This window comes from Fundulus heteroclitus, chromosome 18 (genome assembly GCF_011125445.2).
Source record: "Fundulus heteroclitus isolate FHET01 chromosome 18, MU-UCD_Fhet_4.1, whole genome shotgun sequence".
NCBI classification, from domain to species: Eukaryota; Metazoa; Chordata; class Actinopteri; order Cyprinodontiformes; family Fundulidae; genus Fundulus; species Fundulus heteroclitus.
Genome location: NC_046378.1, coordinates 38,121,068 through 38,141,798, shown reverse-complemented (window position 1 = coordinate 38,141,798; position 20,731 = coordinate 38,121,068). Strand labels below are relative to the sequence as shown.

Sequence of the window (20,731 nt, the reverse complement as noted above, 5' to 3'; positions counted from 1 at the left end):
ACCGTCTGCAAAGCTCTCCTATGAACTGACGTGAATTCTGAAAAAAAAAAAAAAAGGTTTAACTGAACAGAGGAGGAAAAGCAGAACACATCTTCCACAGACCAAGCTGGGCGGTTATGCACAGCAGTTTGATGGCAGGGCAGGTTTGTGTTCAGTGTACACACACACACACACACACACACACACACACACACACACACACAGATAATTTGACAAGCTGACATGTCTGACAGGTATGAAGGTTAGAGACCTCCACCGTTCTCTGGGCAACAGAACGAAACACGAAAAGGCAGAAAGGTCTAGAAGAAAGACCAACAGCCTCTGTTTCTTCTTTGATCGTGTAGAGCCTTTTTGCACAAAACCACACTCACACTGCATCTCACATATAACCTCAAAAGTTCCCAGATCTCTGCTGCACACACACACACACACAGCACAGACCGAGCTGTGCGCTCCTTCGTTCTTAATTACCTCTTGGTCTTGTTCATGGCAGAGATCTTCTCCTCAGCAGCACTCCTCCTCCTGTGGCGGTCCGCTCGGGCATCTGAGCGTGCCCCTACAGCTCCATGGTTGACCCCTGCACCTCCTCCTCCTCCTCCCCTTCTTCTTCGTCTTTCTCCTCCCGTGTGTCCTCTTGTGTTGTGTTTACAGGCCCGGGACAGCAGAGGCGGGCGACCGCAGCGGGCTCCTGCTGGAGGGGCCACTCACGTCAAAAGTCAGCCACCGAGCTCCACGCCTGAGCCCCGGCCTGCTGCTCCCCGCAGCAGTCAGACCTCCTCTCTCGCTGCCGTCTGAAGCCGTCTATCAACCGCAGATCAGCAGCGGGGCAGACCTCATGGTGCCGCTTCCTGCAACAAAGCAAAGTTTAGAGATGACGCCTCAAACGGGCCCTGGGTGTAGCGCGAGATCTGGGCAAGATTCGGGCGCTCGTCCCCTCAACATAAACAAGTCAGCATCTTAGATGGAGGAACTGGCTCTGGCAGATAGGGGAACTCACAGCAGTTTCTGTTTGTGTGCATGTGTGTGAATGTGTGTGTGTGTGTGTGTGTGTGTGTGCACCAGGGGGAGGGGTGAGTAGAAAATACAAATGCAACACCAAGAGAGGAAGGAGGCGGAGAGGTGACAGAGATAGTGATGAGCAATCATATGAGCCCCATCTAGGAGGCTTCGGTTGTCGCACACTTTTCTGCAGCGTTTTCTGACACTGGGGAAGAACGTTTGATACGGATCCCCGCATCCTGTCTCCCAAAACACAGCAGGTCCATCATCCTAATTTCTTCCCTTTCTTCTGTCCTCTTCAGCCAGACACTTCTCAGGGGAGCAGGAGATCACACAGGGAGGTAGTGTTCGGGCTCCTGAATGTGCCCGTGCAGCTGGACCGGGGCAGACTCAAAGGAATCCTTGTTTTTGTCACACCGAGAGGAAGAGGGGACCCTAACAGGGGACATTAATACCCCCCCCCCCTCTACTCCTCCTCCCCAACTAGTCTGCCGAGGTGGCTTCTTTGCTGCAGGAAGCTGAGAGTGCGTGATAAGGAATGTCAAAAGCAGTGGAAGATGCACAGAGATGCACAGGCATGATGAGATTCCTGCACACGTTGCATTCCACAATTAAAAGCACATTTGGGTTTGCTCTCGTGAGGAGATCTGAACATGTTGCAGATGAAAAAAAAAAAAAACAATAGTGGTGTTTCCCGACACTTTTGTAATATTACTGTAATGTGAAGCAACGTTTCTTTGAAACAGGAAGCACTGAGGTCAACGGAGCTGGTAAGACGTTTGACAAGAGGAAAAGTCACTTTTCAACACACTCCTATGCTGCTGCACCGAGGAGAGCTTTAAATTTCCCTCTATGTGTCTTTTATTCTGATGCTTTTTTATATGTCTCTGGCTTTAGATGTGCATCCTGGTTGCAGGAATGCGGGGTTCGCAGAGGTTTAGTTAGCAACAAGTGGAGTTGAAGGTTTTTATCACAATCCTTTATTGATTTACTTCAGTTTTTGATATCAACATCTGACAAGGTTTGGATTGGTGGCTGAGAATGACCATTTTTACTTCGTTGTTTCCACTGAGCTATATAATACACTGGAGTGCTAATCACCGTCTGTTTGAATGAGTCGCTTTGAAGCCACCAGCCGCCATATTGGTACTCCCTATTTTCCCCCAGTAACTAGGGAATATGTGCGCTACAGCATCTAATAACGAGGATTTTCTCATGTTCAGGGTGGGCTTAAGACTTTTAAAATGTCAAATGCCATATACTTTTATGTTATGTTTCTAAAACTATCAAGTACTGAGAAAGTCATGTGCTGAAATATTTTGCATTTTATTCATTTAAATATATATGTTTAACATTTATAAATATATAAATAACAATATACAAAAACATATATTTACATATGTTTATACATATACATATACACATACTAAAAAAAATATATATAAATATATATATTTAATATGAATAACATGTAAAATATTTCAGCACCTAATTTCCTAGTAGTTGATAGTGTTAGTACATCCACTGACTGTAGAATTACCTGTGAAACGTTTTCACTCAGCCAGAAAACTGCTTGTTATTGCAACCAAATCCTGTGGGATTCTGTGAGAGTAGGGAGTAGCAAGATGGCGGCCGGTGACTTCAGTTTTTCGGAAAAATCAGCACTCCAGTGTATTATATAGCTCAGTGGTTGTTTCAGGTTTGAATGTACAAATTACTTGGATACTGTCGCCCCCTGGTGGCGCGGCTCTGTAACTGCAGCCCAGAGACGCAGGTAAGGTTCGTGAGTTGGCAGAAAAAAGGAGGTATCAGTCGGTTTCCTCGGAACCACCAGGACTCATACTCCCAGAGTTCAAGTTAGGCGCTCCTCCTCCCTGCTCGTTGCAGCCCCCCCCCCCTCCCCACCTCAGGAGTCTTTTTCTGCGGCTGCAGGTGCCGATGGAGAGCATGCTGAAGGAGAGCATATGGAGCCCGGGAAGGTAAGCGTGCATGCCCGCCTGGCGCATCCCTGCTGGCCGCCGGGAGCAGGAGGGGCGTGCCGCCGACACTCAGGCAGAAACCACTGCGCTCCTCTCCGGTGCCTCCAGACGCAGACAGAACTGGTGATGTTCCCGGCGGCTGCTGGAGGCCTGGCTGTGGAAAAAAAACAGTGAAAAAAAAAAAAAAAAACACGTCTGCAAACATGTTTACTCGGGAAATCTTTCCCGTGATGGTGTTTCTGAAGGCTATTTCAGATTAGAGCGTGCATCATGTGCTGAATGGGAAAAAAAGCTGCAAGAATACTATGTCCTGTAAAAATAATCATCCTGCATGTTATGCACATCATAAATAAAGAAATGTAACAACAGTGATTATGATACAAGTAATTGATTCATGCAAGTAGAAAGTCTGTACTTATATTTAGATGTAGGCAAGTGATTTAGATTGAAGATTTAACATTTAGATTTAGATTTGAGATTTACATATAAGATATATATTTAGATATAAATTGAAGATTAGGATATAAATTTAAGATTTACATATAAATATAACATTTATATATCGATATGGCTTGTAGAAATAGATTTAACATATATATTTAGATATAATATTTTAGATAGGGATTAAGCTTTTATTTTTTTAACATGTCCCACTAAATGTGAGAAAATGCTATAAATGTAAAGAGAGTGACAGTGAATTTTTACATTCGGCACCCTATACATGTAAGTCAATATTAAATACAAATATTAAAATTTTACTTATTATATTATGAGTCCAACAAGCTTTGATTAAGCAGGAGGGTTGGACTTGAGGTAGCTGTTGCTTAACACACCTGCTTCTCTTGTTTCTTAGTGTCAACTATACATAAAAAATGTATTACCTTAATAAAACTAGTAGGTAGATAATGGGAACATGTTTGTACTTTTGTATCAGCAACAGTTAAAAATTGTGGTAGAAATGTGAATGCTGCTGCAGGAACCCGGTTTCCTGAAACCGCTGCTTAGTAAGGCTTTGATTCAGGCTTTGATTCACTGCGTTACGTTTGCAGTTGTTTGCAATGTGAGGGGATGTCTCAGGATGCATTGTGGGTAGTGAGTGACATGATCTTTGCCTTGGGGCCTGTAACCAGTGCCTGGATGAGATTTATATTTTTTTTGCAGCCATGTAAATTATATAACTAAATAATAAATAACTTTTAGGAGTTAGCAGGATAAGATTTGAAAGCACAAGTTTGAATTTGTTGCAGTTTTTCTCTAATGGACTTTGGATCAAAATTATATGTATGAGATCAAATAGATGCTCACTAATATTAATAGGATAATTATTGGGGTAAAAGGCCCTCAGCAAGCTCTGGAGAAGCCACAAAGAAATGCCATCTTATTGCCGTCCACCTAAAAGGAGGCCAGGAAACAACAAGCTTTATTTTGCCACCATTAAGGTTCTGACATCATTCTGGCTCAGTGTACCACTCTTACAACCACAGCTGGTAGAACTAGTATAAATTGGTTGGTTCCCCGACATGAACCTGATTTTAAAGAGTAGTTGAAACAGCATTTAGGCTGGGGGCCGTTCTAAGAGCCGGACACTGGGGTCCTTGTCCCCTTGGAAGATCCCTTGGTGTTCGAGTTTCAACCATTGACCTAAACTATCCCAGTGAGATGAAAGGAAATTGGGTTTGATGTTAGAAAACAACCCAGGAAGAACCACCAAGACTCAGACCCCCCCTTAACTGGGTGCTGGGGAACACCTTCCTTCCTTTCTTCCTTCCTTCCTTCCTTCCTTCCTTCCTTCCTTCCTTCCTTCCTTCCTTCCTTGTGGCCTTCATTCTGTTGTTTGTTAATTTGTATGTTCCTTTCTTCCTTTTCCAATTATTTCCTTACGGCCTTCCTTCCTTCTGTTCTTCCTTTTCAATGACTTCCTTGTGGCTTTCCTTCCTTCCTTCCTTCCTTCCTTCCTTCCTTCCTTCCTTCCTTCCTTCCTTCCTTCCTTCCTTCCTTCCTTCCTTCCTTCCTTCCTTCCTTCCTTTCTAACTTGTGGCCTTCATTCTGTTGTTTGTTTGTTTGTTTGTATGTTTCTTTTATTCCAATTATTTCCTTGCAACCAACCATCCTTCCTTCCTTCCTTCCTTCCTTCCTTCCTTCCTTCCTTCCTTCCTTCCTTCCTTCCTTCCTTCCTTCCTTCCTTCCTTCCTTCCTTCCTTCCTTCCTTCCTTCCTTGTGGCCTTCATTCTGTTGTTTGTTCATTTGTATGTTCCTTTCTTCCTTTTCAAATTATTTCCTTACGGCCTTCCTTCATTCTGTTCTTCCTTTTCAATTCCTTCCTTCCTTCCTAACTTGTGGCCTTCATTCTGTTGTTTGTTCGTTTGTATGTTTCTTTTATTCCAATTATTTCCTTGCAACCATCCTTCCTTCCTTCCTTCCTTCCTTCCTTCCTTAGTTTCTAACTTGTGGCCTTCATTCTGTTGTTTGTTCGTTTGTATGTTTCTTTTATTCCAATTATTTCCTTGCAACCATCCATCCTTCCTTCCTTCCTTCCATCATTCATTCCTTCCTTCCTTCCTTCCTTCCTTCCTTCCTTCCTTCCTTCCTTCCTTCCTTCCTTCCTTCCTTCCTTCCTTCCTTCCTTCCTAAACGTTAGCGTGTACGGGACGAAGGTCTGGAACGCTGAGTTTTTAAATGAAAAATGTAATGGAACTAACTCTGAAATCAAAGGTATTGTTAAAAAAACAGGCTCTCATCATGAAGTGATTCCATCTCGGTTCTGAGCAGCTAACGTTTGCCCCTCTGTGGTCCGTCTCTCTGAGAATGTGTGTGAGCATGTGTTCTCCCTAAAGACGAGTCCTCACCCCCCTTTCCTTTTATAGCCTCAGACTTTAGGAAGGAGGGGAGGGTGATGGAGGAGGAGGGGGGGTGAGGCATGTGTGTAGGAGCGGCCCACTTCTGCAGACATGACTGCATGCTGAGCTGGGATGGGATGGGAGAGGTGGAAAAGTGCAACAAGGTGGATGCCCCTCCTCACATCCCATCCCTCCCATCCCTCCCCACCCTGCTCTCTGATCGCCTCACGTCCGAGCCGAGCGGCGGGGAGATCCTCTGCCTCCTGTCACTCTCTCTCACAGCCCGGTGAGAGCAGAGGACTCATGCTGTCCTCCAGCACTCCCACACACACTAACGCCAGGAGTGAAGGAGTGTGAGAGAGGACGAGGGGAAGAGGGGAGGTGCCACGACGGGGAAGGAGACGGACGTAACCATCCAAAATCCTGCCGGGAGAAATAAGGATTTTTCTCTTTCTCTTTTTTTTTTTTTGTTTTTCTCCTGAGGAGCTGAGAATAACGCTCGGTGGAAGATGGCAGAAGGGGGAGAGGGAGAAGAGGAGATCCAGTTCCTGCGAACGGTGAGTGCCAGTGTCTTTTTTTGGCAGGGCTAACCTGCACTGGAATCAGATACAGAGCCATGAAAACAGCAAGACGTGGAACTGTTTCTGCAAATAACCATAGTTTCCTCTCCAAATGATCCTCCAGCTTCAGTCTCACGACTCTATCACTGGTTTTTTTCCCCTCCTGCTTTTGCATTAATGGCATCTAGAGTTTTTTTTAAAGCCACATCTGCAGAACCAGGTCTAAGTTGAGCAGCCAGTCGGCTGTTTTCTCTGCCCCCTGATTGTGCCTTGACCCGCTTATTAGTTGCTCCCTTTAAACTTCGTCAGTCTCCTGTGAGCTCAGACATCTGTCATCTCTAACCCAAATTACTCGATCAGGTTCTTAACCTCCAGCTGTTTGCTTTGTTTCCTTAACATCACTTCCAGAATATTCCTGACATAGCCGGTGTGGATATGAGCACAGTTGGACAGATAGACAGCGGCTGGTGCATCTGTTAGCATCGTTATCTATTTATATCGGACGAAAGTGGAGCCTGTCAGTGTGGGGCGAGAAGCAACAAGCTACCCAGAGCCCGCTGGGGCCAGCTGCCCAAAAGCTGTGGTCTTTTTTTTGTTGAGATGTCCAGTTAATGGTGAAAAGCATGGACGGAACGTCCCCTAAAAATGATCTGAAACAGTCGAGCTGGTGAGGAGGTGAAGAGGTAAAGCAGGGCTGGACGAAAACACAGAACTAATCCTCATTTATCTGCAATCCATTGGAAACAAAAACAAAAAAAGCCCCGTTAAAATTGGAGATGCATTGATCAGGCTTCTCCTGGCCGCTACCGATCTTTACTTCTCCTTCCCATTTTAAACAACTTTGATTTTCTACAACTCATAAACTAGAGAACGTGTGCTGTGGGTCTTCTGTTAGAGGCAGCAGCTCTGAATCCAACAGAAGGAAGGAAATGCAACAATGTCTGCATCTATGCATCAAAGCATTTGTCCCTAAGCCTAGTCTGATTCCTGAAAGAACAACAAAAGAAGTGCATGATTTTGATTTATGTATTTATAAAACAGTAGAAATGGGAGTTTTTCAGGTTTTTTTATTCAACGATTTGGAAAAGAAAACCTTATTATGTTTGTAGTTCACCGTTCAGAGCTCAGCAGTGGAAAATCTGTTCCTGTCTTCGGCTGATTGATTGGCGTGTCTCTAATTAAAATTAGAAACAGAAAGACAATCAGGATGGAAGATTGTTTGAGATTTCCTAGTAATCTGTTCATAGCTGAAGTTGCATCAGCAGTTTGTCCTTCAAAAGCTGACCGGCTAATTCTGATCAGTATTAATATCCCTCCATTTCTGTCTTGGTTTCGTCTGACATCGGATCGTGGAGCTAACAGGTTCAGCTAGGAGAACTAGCATCCCTCATCCAAGTGCCACTCTCTGGCTTTTTCTGGAGGATCCCAAACTTTTACCAGGTCAAAAGGGAGAGATATACATTACCTCAAGTTATTGCTAGATCAGGACCACAGTCTCCTTTAAGTGGGACCTGGCTAGAAACCTTTAAACCAAGCTTTTTCTTTTTTTGGCCATGAATAGACAAATCAAGGAATATGACTTTGGTAACAGCTCTCACAGCAAACAGACTTTAGTCATACATAAGTATATAGAAAAAGTATATAGTTAGTATATAGAAAAATGGAGGTTGTGAAAATGCAACATACTTAGGCCTATTTCGTGTCACAGTAGTGTAGTTGACTGATCAGGCTGTTAGGTGTCCAGTGTGACCATCAGAGACAGCCTGGGTGATGAAACTGACTCTGTGATGGCTGGTGAAGATTCTCAGTCATCCAGGTCATGGTCATTCCAAAAAAAGCAAAAAAACAAAGCAACTGGACTTGTATTCCGTAGTTAAAGACGTTTCGCTTCCTTGAAGACCAGTTTCGGTTCAATCTGCTGGCTTAATGTCTTTAACGACCGCCCATTACTAAGGGGTGGACCTGTTTCTGTTGAATTTGCATGTTATCTAAGCCATTACAAGGCCTTTGTTTGGGCAGTAGTATAAAGCTTGGTGCTCATCATTACTCTAGACCTTTTGAATTGAGAAAGCTTCCTGGAGAGGAAGCGAAACGTCTTCAACTACAGAAAACAAGTCCAGTTGCTTTGTTTTTTACCTTTTTTTTGGACTGACTCTGTGATGGCTGGTTTCTCTAAATAGCGTTCTTTAGTCCCGACCTGAAGGCAAAAGTCTAAACAGTGTGTGTCCAGGATGTGTGGGGTCTGCAGAGATGTTAGCGGCCTTTTTCCTGACCCTAGACCTGTACAAGTCCTGGGTGGACGGAAGGTCAGCCCTCTCCGCAGACCTGTTTGTACGTTGTAGGTTGGATCGGTCCTGTTTATGTGGATGTGTCAAACCACACACTGATGCTGGAACACAGGACAGACTGAAAGATGGCCGCGGAGAAGATGAGCAGCAGCTCCTGTGGAAGGTTGATCAGATCCCGACACCACCTTAGCAGCAGGACTACAACGTTGCCCAAACACACCTGATCATCTTATCTCTAAACCTAAACTCCGATCTTTTTGGGACCGTAGATTAATGGTAGAGTTGGCAATTTTTCCGAAAGTTTGAATAACTGCGCATGCGCAAGACCATCTTACCTGCTCTTCCGCTCTTCAGGGGAATCGCGTGAAATAATCTCCCAAATCCACTCTGATCTTATTTGTTTCTACTGAGGCCTTCCTCTTCATCTAATAAACTTGTACGCTGTTTGCTTCTTGCAACTCTCAACCATGTTTGAAGTGTACGGTGAGAGCAGCGCAGCTACAATGAACGGCTAACTGCTAAGCTAACCGCTAAGCTAACTGCTAAGCTAACCGGATACATAAACACTAAAAGCGTGCATGTGCAGTCAGCAAGGCATTGCTCAGAGTTTTTACAGGCCTGCAGCTCTCACAGAGATTGATTTTTAACCTCCTTTTTCTGAATACATAATGTATGGACTACTGTCTGGATGGATGATTTTACCCAGTATAACAAAAAGTGTTTCTGAACAGGATTACCAATTAGCTTTAAGGTAGAAGTGCAGATACACCAATAAATGGGGAACTTGTCTGTTTTGCTCAACTCTTTCCCGACCAGTGTTAACCAACATGGAGCCAAATTCAGACTAAGAAATTTAAAAAATACTAATCTTTACACAAGCCCCAACCTTCAGATCTGTATATTATTAAAAAAAACTTCACATCCAGATGGACTTAAATGCAGTGACACAAATAAACAACATTCTTAACTTTTTTCCATATTTTCTATACCTTTCCCCATGACTGGAAATCCTAATGAAAGGTAGAAGAAATGTTTTACTGTCATGCTTATCAGCATGGGTCATTTGGTGGTCTGTCAGATATTAGGTGTGTTGAATCTTGGTGACTTCACATGTTTTTTGTGATATTGATGTTTTGTGATCATATACCCTGGGACCTAATTTTAGGTGTGGCCCTTTTTTCATCAGTAACTTTTACACTTTATAGAGTAACAGCAGGATGGAAAATTAGAAAAAGTATTTCTAATATACAGTTTAAGTCTAGATGTTGACAATTACACACTTTTTTGAGCTATTATTTTTTTTCAAGGGTGGAATGATTATAATAATTATTATGTCAGTAATCTTTAAAAAAAAAAAAAGCTGGCTCCATAGACAGTATTTTGTGTACATTTCCCCCTAATATTTAGTTATCACAAGTACATATTCAATATATAGGCATACACATAAAAATATTAGTATAAATACCTCCTAGTTAGTTGACTGCAGGTTTTTTTAATATATTTTTTTTACTAGTATGTCTGACAGTGTAATACGCAGAATTGCTGTCTAAGTGCCAAGGAGAGCCCAACAGCTTTACTTTCACAGAGATAAAAATTACAAGTAAATAGAGAAGGAACATAGGGAGAAAAATGAGGTAAAAAGTTCAAATTTAGAGAAGGTGAAATGAATAGAGCAGGGGTTCCAAAAGTGGCGGTCACAACCCCACAGGGGGCTGTGAGACACTATGTGGGGGTCTCGAGATCCAAATGATGATCCAAAATTTCTGACTTTGCAGAGATACTTGTTTTACTATTGCAAATTTATGCCTTTAGTAATAGAGTAAAGATTTCTTTCCTCAAAAATGTACGACATTTTAAAATCAGAAAACATCCACACAAGTTTTTTTCTCGCAAATATTTGGAATTAAACTTAAGATTTCGGAATTTATTGTGGAAAGGTTCCCCACCGTCGAAAATAATTTAGTTCCCTTTATCTAAAATACAAGAAGAAAGTTATAATATTAGTTTTACTAGAATAAAGCATAAAGTTGCATACGAGAATAAAGTCACAAAATTGTTAGCACAATTGTTTCAAAGTCCTGACACTAATAATAATTTAATGCTGATTTACTAAAAACATTTTCCAAAGTATAACTTTACAAGATGCTCAACAACCTTCATTTTACCACACGGGGGACTGTTTTTTTTTTTTTTTGTAAGCATTCTCATCAAATTACTACTTCATTCATGACTTTAGTCTCATAATTTCCGGAAAGGAAAAATAAAACCCTCCCCATGTCAAAAGAGCTTCACTGGTCTCTGCCGCTGTTTTTCTGGGGGTCACAGGCTGAGAAGTTTGGGAACCCCTGAAGTAGGGGATAGAAAAAAGGACGAATGGAAATACATGATAACTACCCACTTCATTCTAATTAGATGATAACGGCAGTCAAGGACCGCAGGAGACCAGACAGACGCATGTGGACCGGATTCCTGTGGAGTCGGCCTACAATAAACACAGATTGACACTACGCAGCATCCCAACTATTGCTTCAATCACAAAACTATATATAGTATTAATCTCTGGATCGTTTGAATAGCCTAAATTTCTTGGCTTGTCGTATAGTTAAAGAGGCTCAGTTAGGATGGAGCTATAAAACCCCAGGACTTTATAGGAAAAAACTATTCAGCTTATTGTGAATTATTAATACCTTGTATACCTTAGTGGGTTTATCTCTGCCACCAGTGCTGAGGTCACGGGTTGAATCAGCACCATGGATACAGTGCTACAAATTAAACTGCTTATGGAGGTGTGAGGCCTTTGTATTAAAGCATCTAATAAAAGGTTTTGGTTGTTAGTTATAATTAGGGTGGGTCCTTTATGGGAAGAAGTGGAGGCAGCTGTTCCGCCTTGCTACAGTTTGTGCCCAAGTCCCATCAGAGTGGAAAGATGATCCATTTCCAACATGAAATTTAAAGAAACATTTCACCAAAGTAGAGCAAACTTTTTCTTTAAAGATGAAAACTTTGTAATACAATAAAAAAATGTATTCATCTTGTATTATCAGCTGCCAAAAAGTTTAAGTCTCATAAGAATCCCAATTGTCTTGTCCTCATTTTCAAATGTTTGCTTTTAAGCATGCATACAGTCAATTTACTGACCTCCCATTTAAGTATTGTGTAAAACCAAAAACAACGACCTTGAAATAAATGCAAGAGGTTTTATTACCCCCCCCCCCCCCCCCCTGGTTCAATCGTTTTAATTTCTTCTTTTGATGCTCCATACTATATGCCGCAAATTTGTAGCTTTGGAACAGTGCCTACTTTCTTGTTATCATTTAAAGATTTGTAACGATAAACACAGACCTGACTTAACTGAATGGCATTTTTTCTTGACTTTCCCATCTTAAGACTGCCTGCTAGAAATGATAAAATAAAATACAAAACTTCACTTAAATTCAAAAACCTTGCGTTTAATAATAAATAAATAAATAAATAAATAAATAATATATATATATATATATATATATATATATATATATATATATACATATAGTCAAAAACTACTGGATGTACATAAAAACTGATATACATATTTTTTCTTTAGCTTTTATTTTATTTTCTCTGATGTTAGATATTTATACTTACTGTCTGTAGGCTGTTGTAAAAATAAATAGGGAGTGCAAGTGGGTTAAAAAGTAGGGCTGTGCGAATTTGCCAAAAATCTATTTGCAATTTATATTAACCATAATTGTGATTGTGATTTAATTTTGACTTTTCTCTGCATTGACCACAAGCAAAATGTCCTCTGGATAAAGATGTTTGTAAACAAGGACTATTTAAAACAAGAAACTGAACTGTTTTTTATTAATCAGAATATTATTATTCAAGAGAACAGCTTTTAATTGAGTTGGACATCAATCCTTGCTGAACATAAAGTTCAACCAGCAAATAAGTCTTAGTATTTAAACAGTCTGACTGCTACTTAATGCTATGGTGAGAATTCTGAAAGGTTCTGGTAAAAATTATGATTATATAAACTCTAAAACAAATAATAAAATTAGATTATCTCACAGCTGCAGCTCTCTTCCCTTCAATGTGGGGACAAACCCACTTTAAACATTTTACCGACACCTAAAGGACACGTCTGATCCATTAATTGTTGCTTAGTCAAAAATTGCTGACCTCTACAATTTGGAAATAGCGTTTTTTTAAAATTGCGATTATATTGAAAATGCGATTACCGTAACTGTCCAGCCCAAATAAAAAGATACCCCAAATCAGAATGAGGTAGATGAGTGGATGACAATGAGTTGTAGAGCAGGCAGGACTGAGGAAACTGAGATAATGGTTTACACTTAGGAATGAGGAGGATGACTGTGATGAAGATGTGCTTTAAAGAAGAATGAGAGCCGTGAATGTGGTGGGGGGGAGAGAATGTGAGTAGAGACGAGATCAGCAACGCTAAACAGAGCCCTGCTGGGTGCCTTCCTGGGCTTTTTTAGCATCATTTACAGTCACACAACATGCTAGGTCTGCAAGATATTAGGAAAAAAAAAACATTTGGACGATGATGTCAGTTACATCAAACCAACGTTTTCCTCACTCTTCTCTTTCTGAGTTGTCATTACAGCGATAACGCTGCAGCATAACACTGCAGCGGGACTCCATGTAACTCGCTGCTATTTGCATGCAAATTCACGACAATTACAGTGTGCCAAGTAATAATGACGCTCACACAGACACTGAGACAGTGACATCATTTCTAAATGACTATGTCTAAGTGACTTCTGCTGCTATCAACACCTGAACATAAGTCAGCCCACATGTATGTATGTATGTACAAATGTATACAATGTATATGCACGTATATACGAGTAGGTACATATGTATGTAGGCGCATAGATACATGTATATATTTAAGTATATAGATATGTTTATATATATATATATATATATATATATATATATATATATATATATATATATATATATATATTAGGGCTGGGCAAGTTAACGCGTTAATTTCGCGTTAATTCATTAGACTATTAACGGCGATATTTATTTTATCGCGCATTAACGCATGTTGCTCACATGCTTTCAGTCAGTGTCAGTCAGCTGTCACGGCAGCACTCTCCCGCTCCCCCTCCCCTCTCGTACATGGCTCAGCGGCGCCAGCCAATCAGCATGCAGGCTCAGCCTGGCCCGCCCACTCAGCTCTCACACAAACGTAACAAACAAACAGCTGAGAGAGACCGCAGCAGCAAAAAAACATGAACAGGGGAAGTAGCACCGTTTGGCTTTATTTTAATACCGTAAATGAAATCAAGCTGTATGTTTTGTAAAAAGCCGGTTCATTTCAGTGGAAACACAACAAATTTATCTAAGCACGTGAAAAAACATGAAAACGTCGAGCCCCAGAAACGGAGAGAGGAGACGAAACTTCTCTCACTGCCCCGACAGACCCACAGACGTCTCTGACTGAGGCGTTTCAGTCCTCCAGGGAACATCCAGGTAGATCAGTGGATGGATGGATGGATGGATGGATGGATGGATGGATGTTACTGGAGCCCACACATAACATGTAATTAAGACCTTGAAAGAACCCAGTACATATATTAAAAGTGTTATTTAAGATAAGATAACATTAGCTAATCCTTTTTTTATCCCACGACAGGGAAATTTATAGGATTAAAGCAACAGGCAGGTGCACACAACACAGACAAAATTACATAAGGATTGTAATATATAAGAGGTGGATTAGGAAAAAACACTGAACATAATATTATTATTATTATTATTATTATTATTATTATTTAATTGTAATAATAAAATAAAAACCACAAAACCCAAAAGGTCAACAGTTTCATGATACATCAAGCTTAGGGACTGGCTAATATACAGCAGGTCAAAAAAGGCCATATTTTGGCTGCAGTGCTTGCTGTTCTCTTATGAAGAAAAGATCAACTAGTGCACTAATTTCAATAGATGGGTTGAAAATATCCAGTATAAAATAAGTGCTACAAATGTTACAACACTTTTGTTCATATGGCAGCAGAACATTAAAATAAAAGTGCTCTTTACACTACTTTTGAATTCATTCTTGGAGTTTGTAAATACAATGCGATTAATCGCGATTAATCGCGATTAATCAGGGCGATTAATCGCGATTAAATATTTTAATCGTTGCCCAGCCCTAATATATATATATATATATATATATATATATATATATATATATATATATATATATATATATATATATATATATATATATATATATATATATATATATATATATATATAGACCACTAAGAATGTAAATGAGACATTATATGCCCATTCCTATTTCCTTTTTTGTATTTTTTGGTATTCTTTTTGATCCATTGTAGATATGAAGATTCACTGTATATAACTGAATGCACCTTCCCTACTCTGCACCTTCTGTATGAGCCGATGTGACGAGTGAATTTCTCCATTGTGAGATCAATAAAGACTATCTTATCTTATCTTAAATGTTTACTCAGCCCTATACACCCTGTATGTTTGTGTGGAACCTCTGGGCTTAAATTAATCCCTAGAAACTCATGTTTAATGAGGGATGCAACCAGAGTTGGTGTTGAAGTCACGTCCTGAATGTTTGCTGCCTTCAACGTTTCATCGTTTTTGTTTAGCCGTAAAAAGTTTTTGCACCCTGCACATTTTTAACACCCCTCCACTGAGCCGTGCAGAAGGAAAAGCATACAGGCTAACCCAGCGTTGTTTTATTCTGTTCCGCTGTTGTCCTCCTGAAATAGTCCAGCACTTTGAGTCATATAAAGACAAGTGCGGCTCGAGCAGTTTTGCAGCCTGGTCTCACTTATGGGTCTGAGTCATTCTCTGTCCGCTCACCGAGTGGAGACCCTCTGGTGGACCGCCTTCTCTCCACACAAAACACCTTCAGCGCCCACATGTTCTGTAAACCTCCGATATAAATACCGACACCACCAACTTTTACTTTATACAGCGCCGCTGCTCTGCGCTGCTGCGTCACTTCTTCGCCCCGGGGGGGGCACATTTGCCGTGTAAATCACACGGAGCGAGTTTAAGGGGACATTCGAGCTCCAGCCCGTAGCAGCAGTTTCTTTTTTTAGCGAGCCACGATAACTGCCCTCGATCTGGAGGGAAAAACCAGAGGAGCTGATGCCCTACTTGCTCGGGTCCTCTGGGAAACGTGGTGTGTGCGTGAACACAGGCGCGTGTCTCCGTGGCAGACGAGATGAGCTCGATCGATACGGGGCCGCTGATTCCTGATGAGGCTCTCATTGTAAACTAATATTAAAACAGCTGCACTGTGTGAAATCTGTCACCCATGACTCGTTTTATTCCCACGTCAGTTTAACCTCTGGATTTCTGCTGTGTGAAGCATATTGGAGTTCACTGTTGTGGCTGATTTATTAATTATTATTCGGATCTTTCTTGAACATCTGATGCTCTTTGTAGTATAGCAGATTTTGGTGGTTTTACATTGTCCTCTGGACTGAATCTGACGTTTCTGGTAAATTTTGGCCTTTATTTTTTAAAAAATAAGAAGACTAAAAATGAAAGTCAAATGGCTGATTATTTAACCCATCCCTCAGGGAGCCCAGCGAGCATTCTGGGGCTAAGGGTCTTGCTCAGGGTGGCAGTTTGTGGGATTTGAACCGAGGAACCTGTGGCCTTCCCAGGATGTAAGCGTCCTACCATGACCACTAGCACGTCCCTCCCCCTGTCACACGGACTATATATATAACTATATATCTGTTATTTCCTCAAATAAAACAGGACAATTAAAACTCGTACACACCTATTTTTTTTACACATACAAAGGACAGGATCTGTAACTTGCAGGGTTCTTACAAGGTACTTATCAGGATACACGTGGCATTCTCACAGGGATTATGGCCTATATATATTTTTTTTTTGCTGTACTTACAGTTTATTACAGCATGTACACAATTTTATTACAGGGGTATGTGCAAGGTATTGGCCGTGTACTTGAAGAGAACAGATGTATTACCTGCAGGGTACTACTCCCTTGTAGCTTAAAGCATAACCTGACTCTAGCCAGATGTATGTCGCTCCGCCTAGCTTCACTCACATCCATCTGGGACCTCTCCAGAGGAATTGCCTTTACTGAAGGCTGGGCCTTATCAGAAATCCTTGCATATGATTGGATAAGCCACTTGTCTGTCATCTTTATCGACGTGCTATTTCAACCACTCACACCGAAGCTAACCCGTGACGCTGATGAGAGCGACGCCGGAAAAAAAAATTGTTTTGTGTTTGCGGCTCTAGTGACATGCATTTTATTGACAGTGAGCTGACAGGAAGAGGGGGGAAGACAGGCGGCAAAGCCCCACGGGTCTGAGTTGATCCCGGCTGACCGCGTCGAGGACTAAAGGCCTCCTAACATGGTTCACGCTAACTGCTCCGCCAAAACAAAACTTGCCAAATCCGGTCGGGAGAAGAGCGAAAACATGGTTTCCACCAACAAAAGCCTTCAGAGCCGTTCTCTGATGTTCTTTTAATGAAACAATATCAGGTAGATTGGACAACACGGAAGAAATAGCAGCATCAATGTTAACGCTTGCTTCCTCGATGCGAGCCTCCATTGCTATCAAAACAGTCTCACGTCACTGTCGCTTCTCCACTACGTCACATCTATGAAACTCCAGCCCTGCGTCCTGATTGGCTGGACAATAAAATTGGTTGGAGAAATCACTTTCTATGGGAGAGGTCCCAGATGGATGTGAGTGAAGCTAGGCGGAGCAGAATCCATATGGCGAGAGTCAGGTTACTTAAAGCATGCATTATGTTGATAGAAACACTACCTATAAGGTACACAAAGAGTACCCGCAGGGGAATCAACTAAAGTAGACCTTTATTTTATTACCTACTGTGGTACCTACAGGTACTTCCTGGGTACGTACATGGTGCTCACGGGGTACCTACAGCCTACGTTTGAATCTGTTTTAATTTTAGGTTATTCACCAGTTGTTATGAGTGATATTTAATAGCTGGTGTGCTGCTGATTCTGACTTAATGTTGATAAAAAGCGTATTTTCCCTTTGGGGGCTGCCACAGCGATCATGTGTCTCCATCTCATCCTATCTTAGCCCTTCATCTCTAACGTTGCCTTCATTTCCTCCGAGGCGCTCAGAGCTTATCTTGGTCACGGCGAGTGAAAAACCTGCGAGGAGCGGCTTCGTTTTATCCGACTTCAGCTCCACCCGTGTTTTTCTTTTTGTCCGTGCTGCCGTCTCCGTCGTTGGAACTTCACCGCGTGTCTCAGCATATCTCGCTGCCGTCTCGTAAACCATCCCTCTCCTCCCCGCAGCCATGCTTCTGTCACAAATCCTCGCTGACATCCCGTCTCCCTCCATGCACCCTGTAGCCACATAGTCAGTGAATAAATATGGAGCTGCTTTATGCGCTGCTGCCCGAACTTGACATTTTTCAAAGAGCTGAAAAGGTCGCCCAGTTCAGCTGCTGAGTCACCGGCACCATCTTGAAGCTAAATATTGCCCAACGCTGCCGTATGGAGGAAGATATTTTTATTTTTCTCTCGTCCTGTAAGACTTGAGATGATATTAGCAGGAGAGAAACCACAAACAATTTAGAGCATCTCCTCCTCTAACTGTCTTTCAGAGCTCTCTCTGTTTGCAGCCGTATTCTCTACACACGCGTGCGAGCGAATGCCACTGTAGCGGCGCTCTTTGTGACAACGGCGAACAACGGACAGGGTTAGAGTGCACAGACAGGACTCAACACGAAGCCCGGCTTTGGAAGTGCTGAGCCGAGGAGATGAACACATCCGGATCGGGTCAGGAACGCGGAGCGCTCTCATCCTGATCCGCCGTAGCTGTTAGGCTGATCGCGGTTTGCACAATGAACAGGTGTTCGGCCCAACGCTGTGTGTGTGGGCTGGGTCTGCAGAGAGCATGAAACGACGTCGCTGCTATGCTGCATGTGTTCTTCAGGGCCGCAGCTGCTGAATGCTGTGGTAATCTTTCATTCCTTTACTATTAATTCATCAGTTAGTGGAGTAAAGTGATGTCCACCTGGTTGAATCACTTGTTTAGACCAGAGTTCTGGTTAATTTTAGACTGAATGTCCATCGCTTGTTTAAAACACAAACAACTGATATTACCATATTCCACCCAAGGTCCTAGTCACACCTGATTAAAGCTGCGCTTAGCTCTCCACGACTTCCGCAGTCTGTTCAACGGGGGCCGGATGGCGGCCAGGGGGGAAAAAAACACTGCTGCACTCTCGTTTATAACCAAGAATGTTTTTTAAAAGGTGTTTTCTGCATCATGCTCTGTACTCCAGCTGCACGCTCCCACTATGATCATATCCCATCTGCAGGGGCTCTCAAAAAATAGCTGTGTCTCAATTCGCAGGCTGCGTCCTTCGAAGGACGCATTTTAAGGCCGGTGACGTCACAACGATGCGCGGAGGCTGTCCCATTTGGCAAAAATTCTGAGGATGCTTAAAATGCAGCCTTCGAATGCGTCCTCCTTTTCCCCAAATTCTGAGGATGCACCGCTACCATCCTTAGTGGCCTCGCCTGCCATAAGATTTCCCAAGGTGCTTTGCGCTCTTTTTTAGTGATAGTGAAAGTAGTGATTTAAGTCAGTTATTTACAGGGTTTGTACACATTTAACTATTCAATTCAAATGACTAAAGTTACAAACATAAGCTTATATCAAGTCTTACAAATAAACATGAAATTTTATATTTAAACATATTCGTCAATCTGCTGACAAGCGTTTGTTTAATAACTGGTATATTATGATCATTACCAGGCCCCTGGGTGAAAATAATAGCAGGTAAATGTTACCTCTCCACTGCGCTCTCCCAGCCTGAGAAAAATTCGTCGCCGGTTTTGCTGCCGCCGAAGCCATCTAAGCCGACTCTCCTCCTCCAATAACAAGTGAATAAAAAAAAAAAATTTCCATATCCATTATTTTGTCGTCTGGCGCTGTTTTTCCCGGGCTTGGGGTAGACGTGATGACATCGTGTCGCAACCAGGAAGTGCTCCAAAGGCTAGACCGTCCCATTTACCAACGGTTGAGGATCCTCCAGAGCATCCTCCGATGGTTGGGTCCTCCTAAGGCTGTGTAGGCTGGGTCCTTCGAAGGATGCAGCCGCCGAATTGAGACACAGCTATCATGCACACCCAGTTAAAAATGTCGGGTTTTGTGCGATCTAAAAAAAAAAGAAAAACACAGATGAATTACTGTTGTTGTTTTTTTTCTTCGCTTCTCCTACATTTTCTGTGGAGGAGAAACAACATCTTGCATTAATGCTCTTAAACTAATACATTGTCAAGCAGCTCTTTAAAGGAACAATAAGTAATAATGACACCTAGTGGTTAAAATGGGAACAACACATACACGATGCCTTTCAGGGACACTCGCCAATTACCCATCAGTCCATCGTATACAGGTCTGTGATGTATTCTGGTCTATTTCTGGTCCGCTTCTCTTACTGGCTTCCATGTCTGCAGGCTGTTGCTCTTTTTCCAACATAAAACACCAAATCCTACTCTGTTTTGGGAACTCTCATATGATTGGCTCAGGAACCAGGAAGTAAACACTGGCTACACTCTGAACTGATGTAGTCCCGGACCGTACCTCTAGTTTTGAAAGGATGAAAACGTGACTAAGACGTTGTTGATGGAGAGGAATGATTATTTTAGAGGGAATGCTACTTCCATCCCGGGTGACATATGAGAATTATTTAGATTGATTTTACAGTAAATATTTCACTTATAGCTCCTTTAACTAATCTCAGCATGGATGTATTTATTTGTATATGATAATAATTATCTTGATTGCTCATTGCAACATACATTCCAATGAAACGTGCCCTCTGCATTGAAACCATTCCTTAGGTATCACGCCGGCTGCCGCTGTGCCTCCTGGTTCTAAGGGTTCGGACCGTGGAACCATACATATCTATACATGTGTCCCTATAGAAGACAGAAGATAGTTCTGCTACTTGGACCCTGTCATGATTTACATGAATGATCCCTATATGCTGGCGGTCTGTAGACAGTTTCAACC

The 20,731-nt window shown here is 42.0% G+C and overlaps 2 protein-coding genes across 2 annotated transcripts in view; one reads left to right on the top strand and one right to left on the bottom strand.

Moving 5' to 3' along the window:
• The window catches only part of rasgrp4 (RAS guanyl releasing protein 4), a 39,813-nt gene extending 38,426 nt beyond the window's left edge, over positions 1-1,387 (bottom strand). The window contains exon 1 of the mRNA XM_021321459.2: positions 472-1,387. Coding sequence (XP_021177134.2) covers positions 472-488 — 17 coding nt within the window. The 5' untranslated portion in view covers positions 489-1,387. The remainder of the gene's footprint in view (positions 1-471) is intronic.
• A 4,669-nt stretch (positions 1,388-6,056) lies between these two features.
• ryr1b (ryanodine receptor 1b (skeletal)) overlaps positions 6,057-20,731 on the top strand; it is a 162,462-nt gene continuing 147,787 nt past the window's right edge. The window contains exon 1 of the mRNA XM_036149521.1: positions 6,057-6,372. Coding sequence (XP_036005414.1) covers positions 6,325-6,372 — 48 coding nt within the window. The 5' untranslated portion in view covers positions 6,057-6,324. The remainder of the gene's footprint in view (positions 6,373-20,731) is intronic.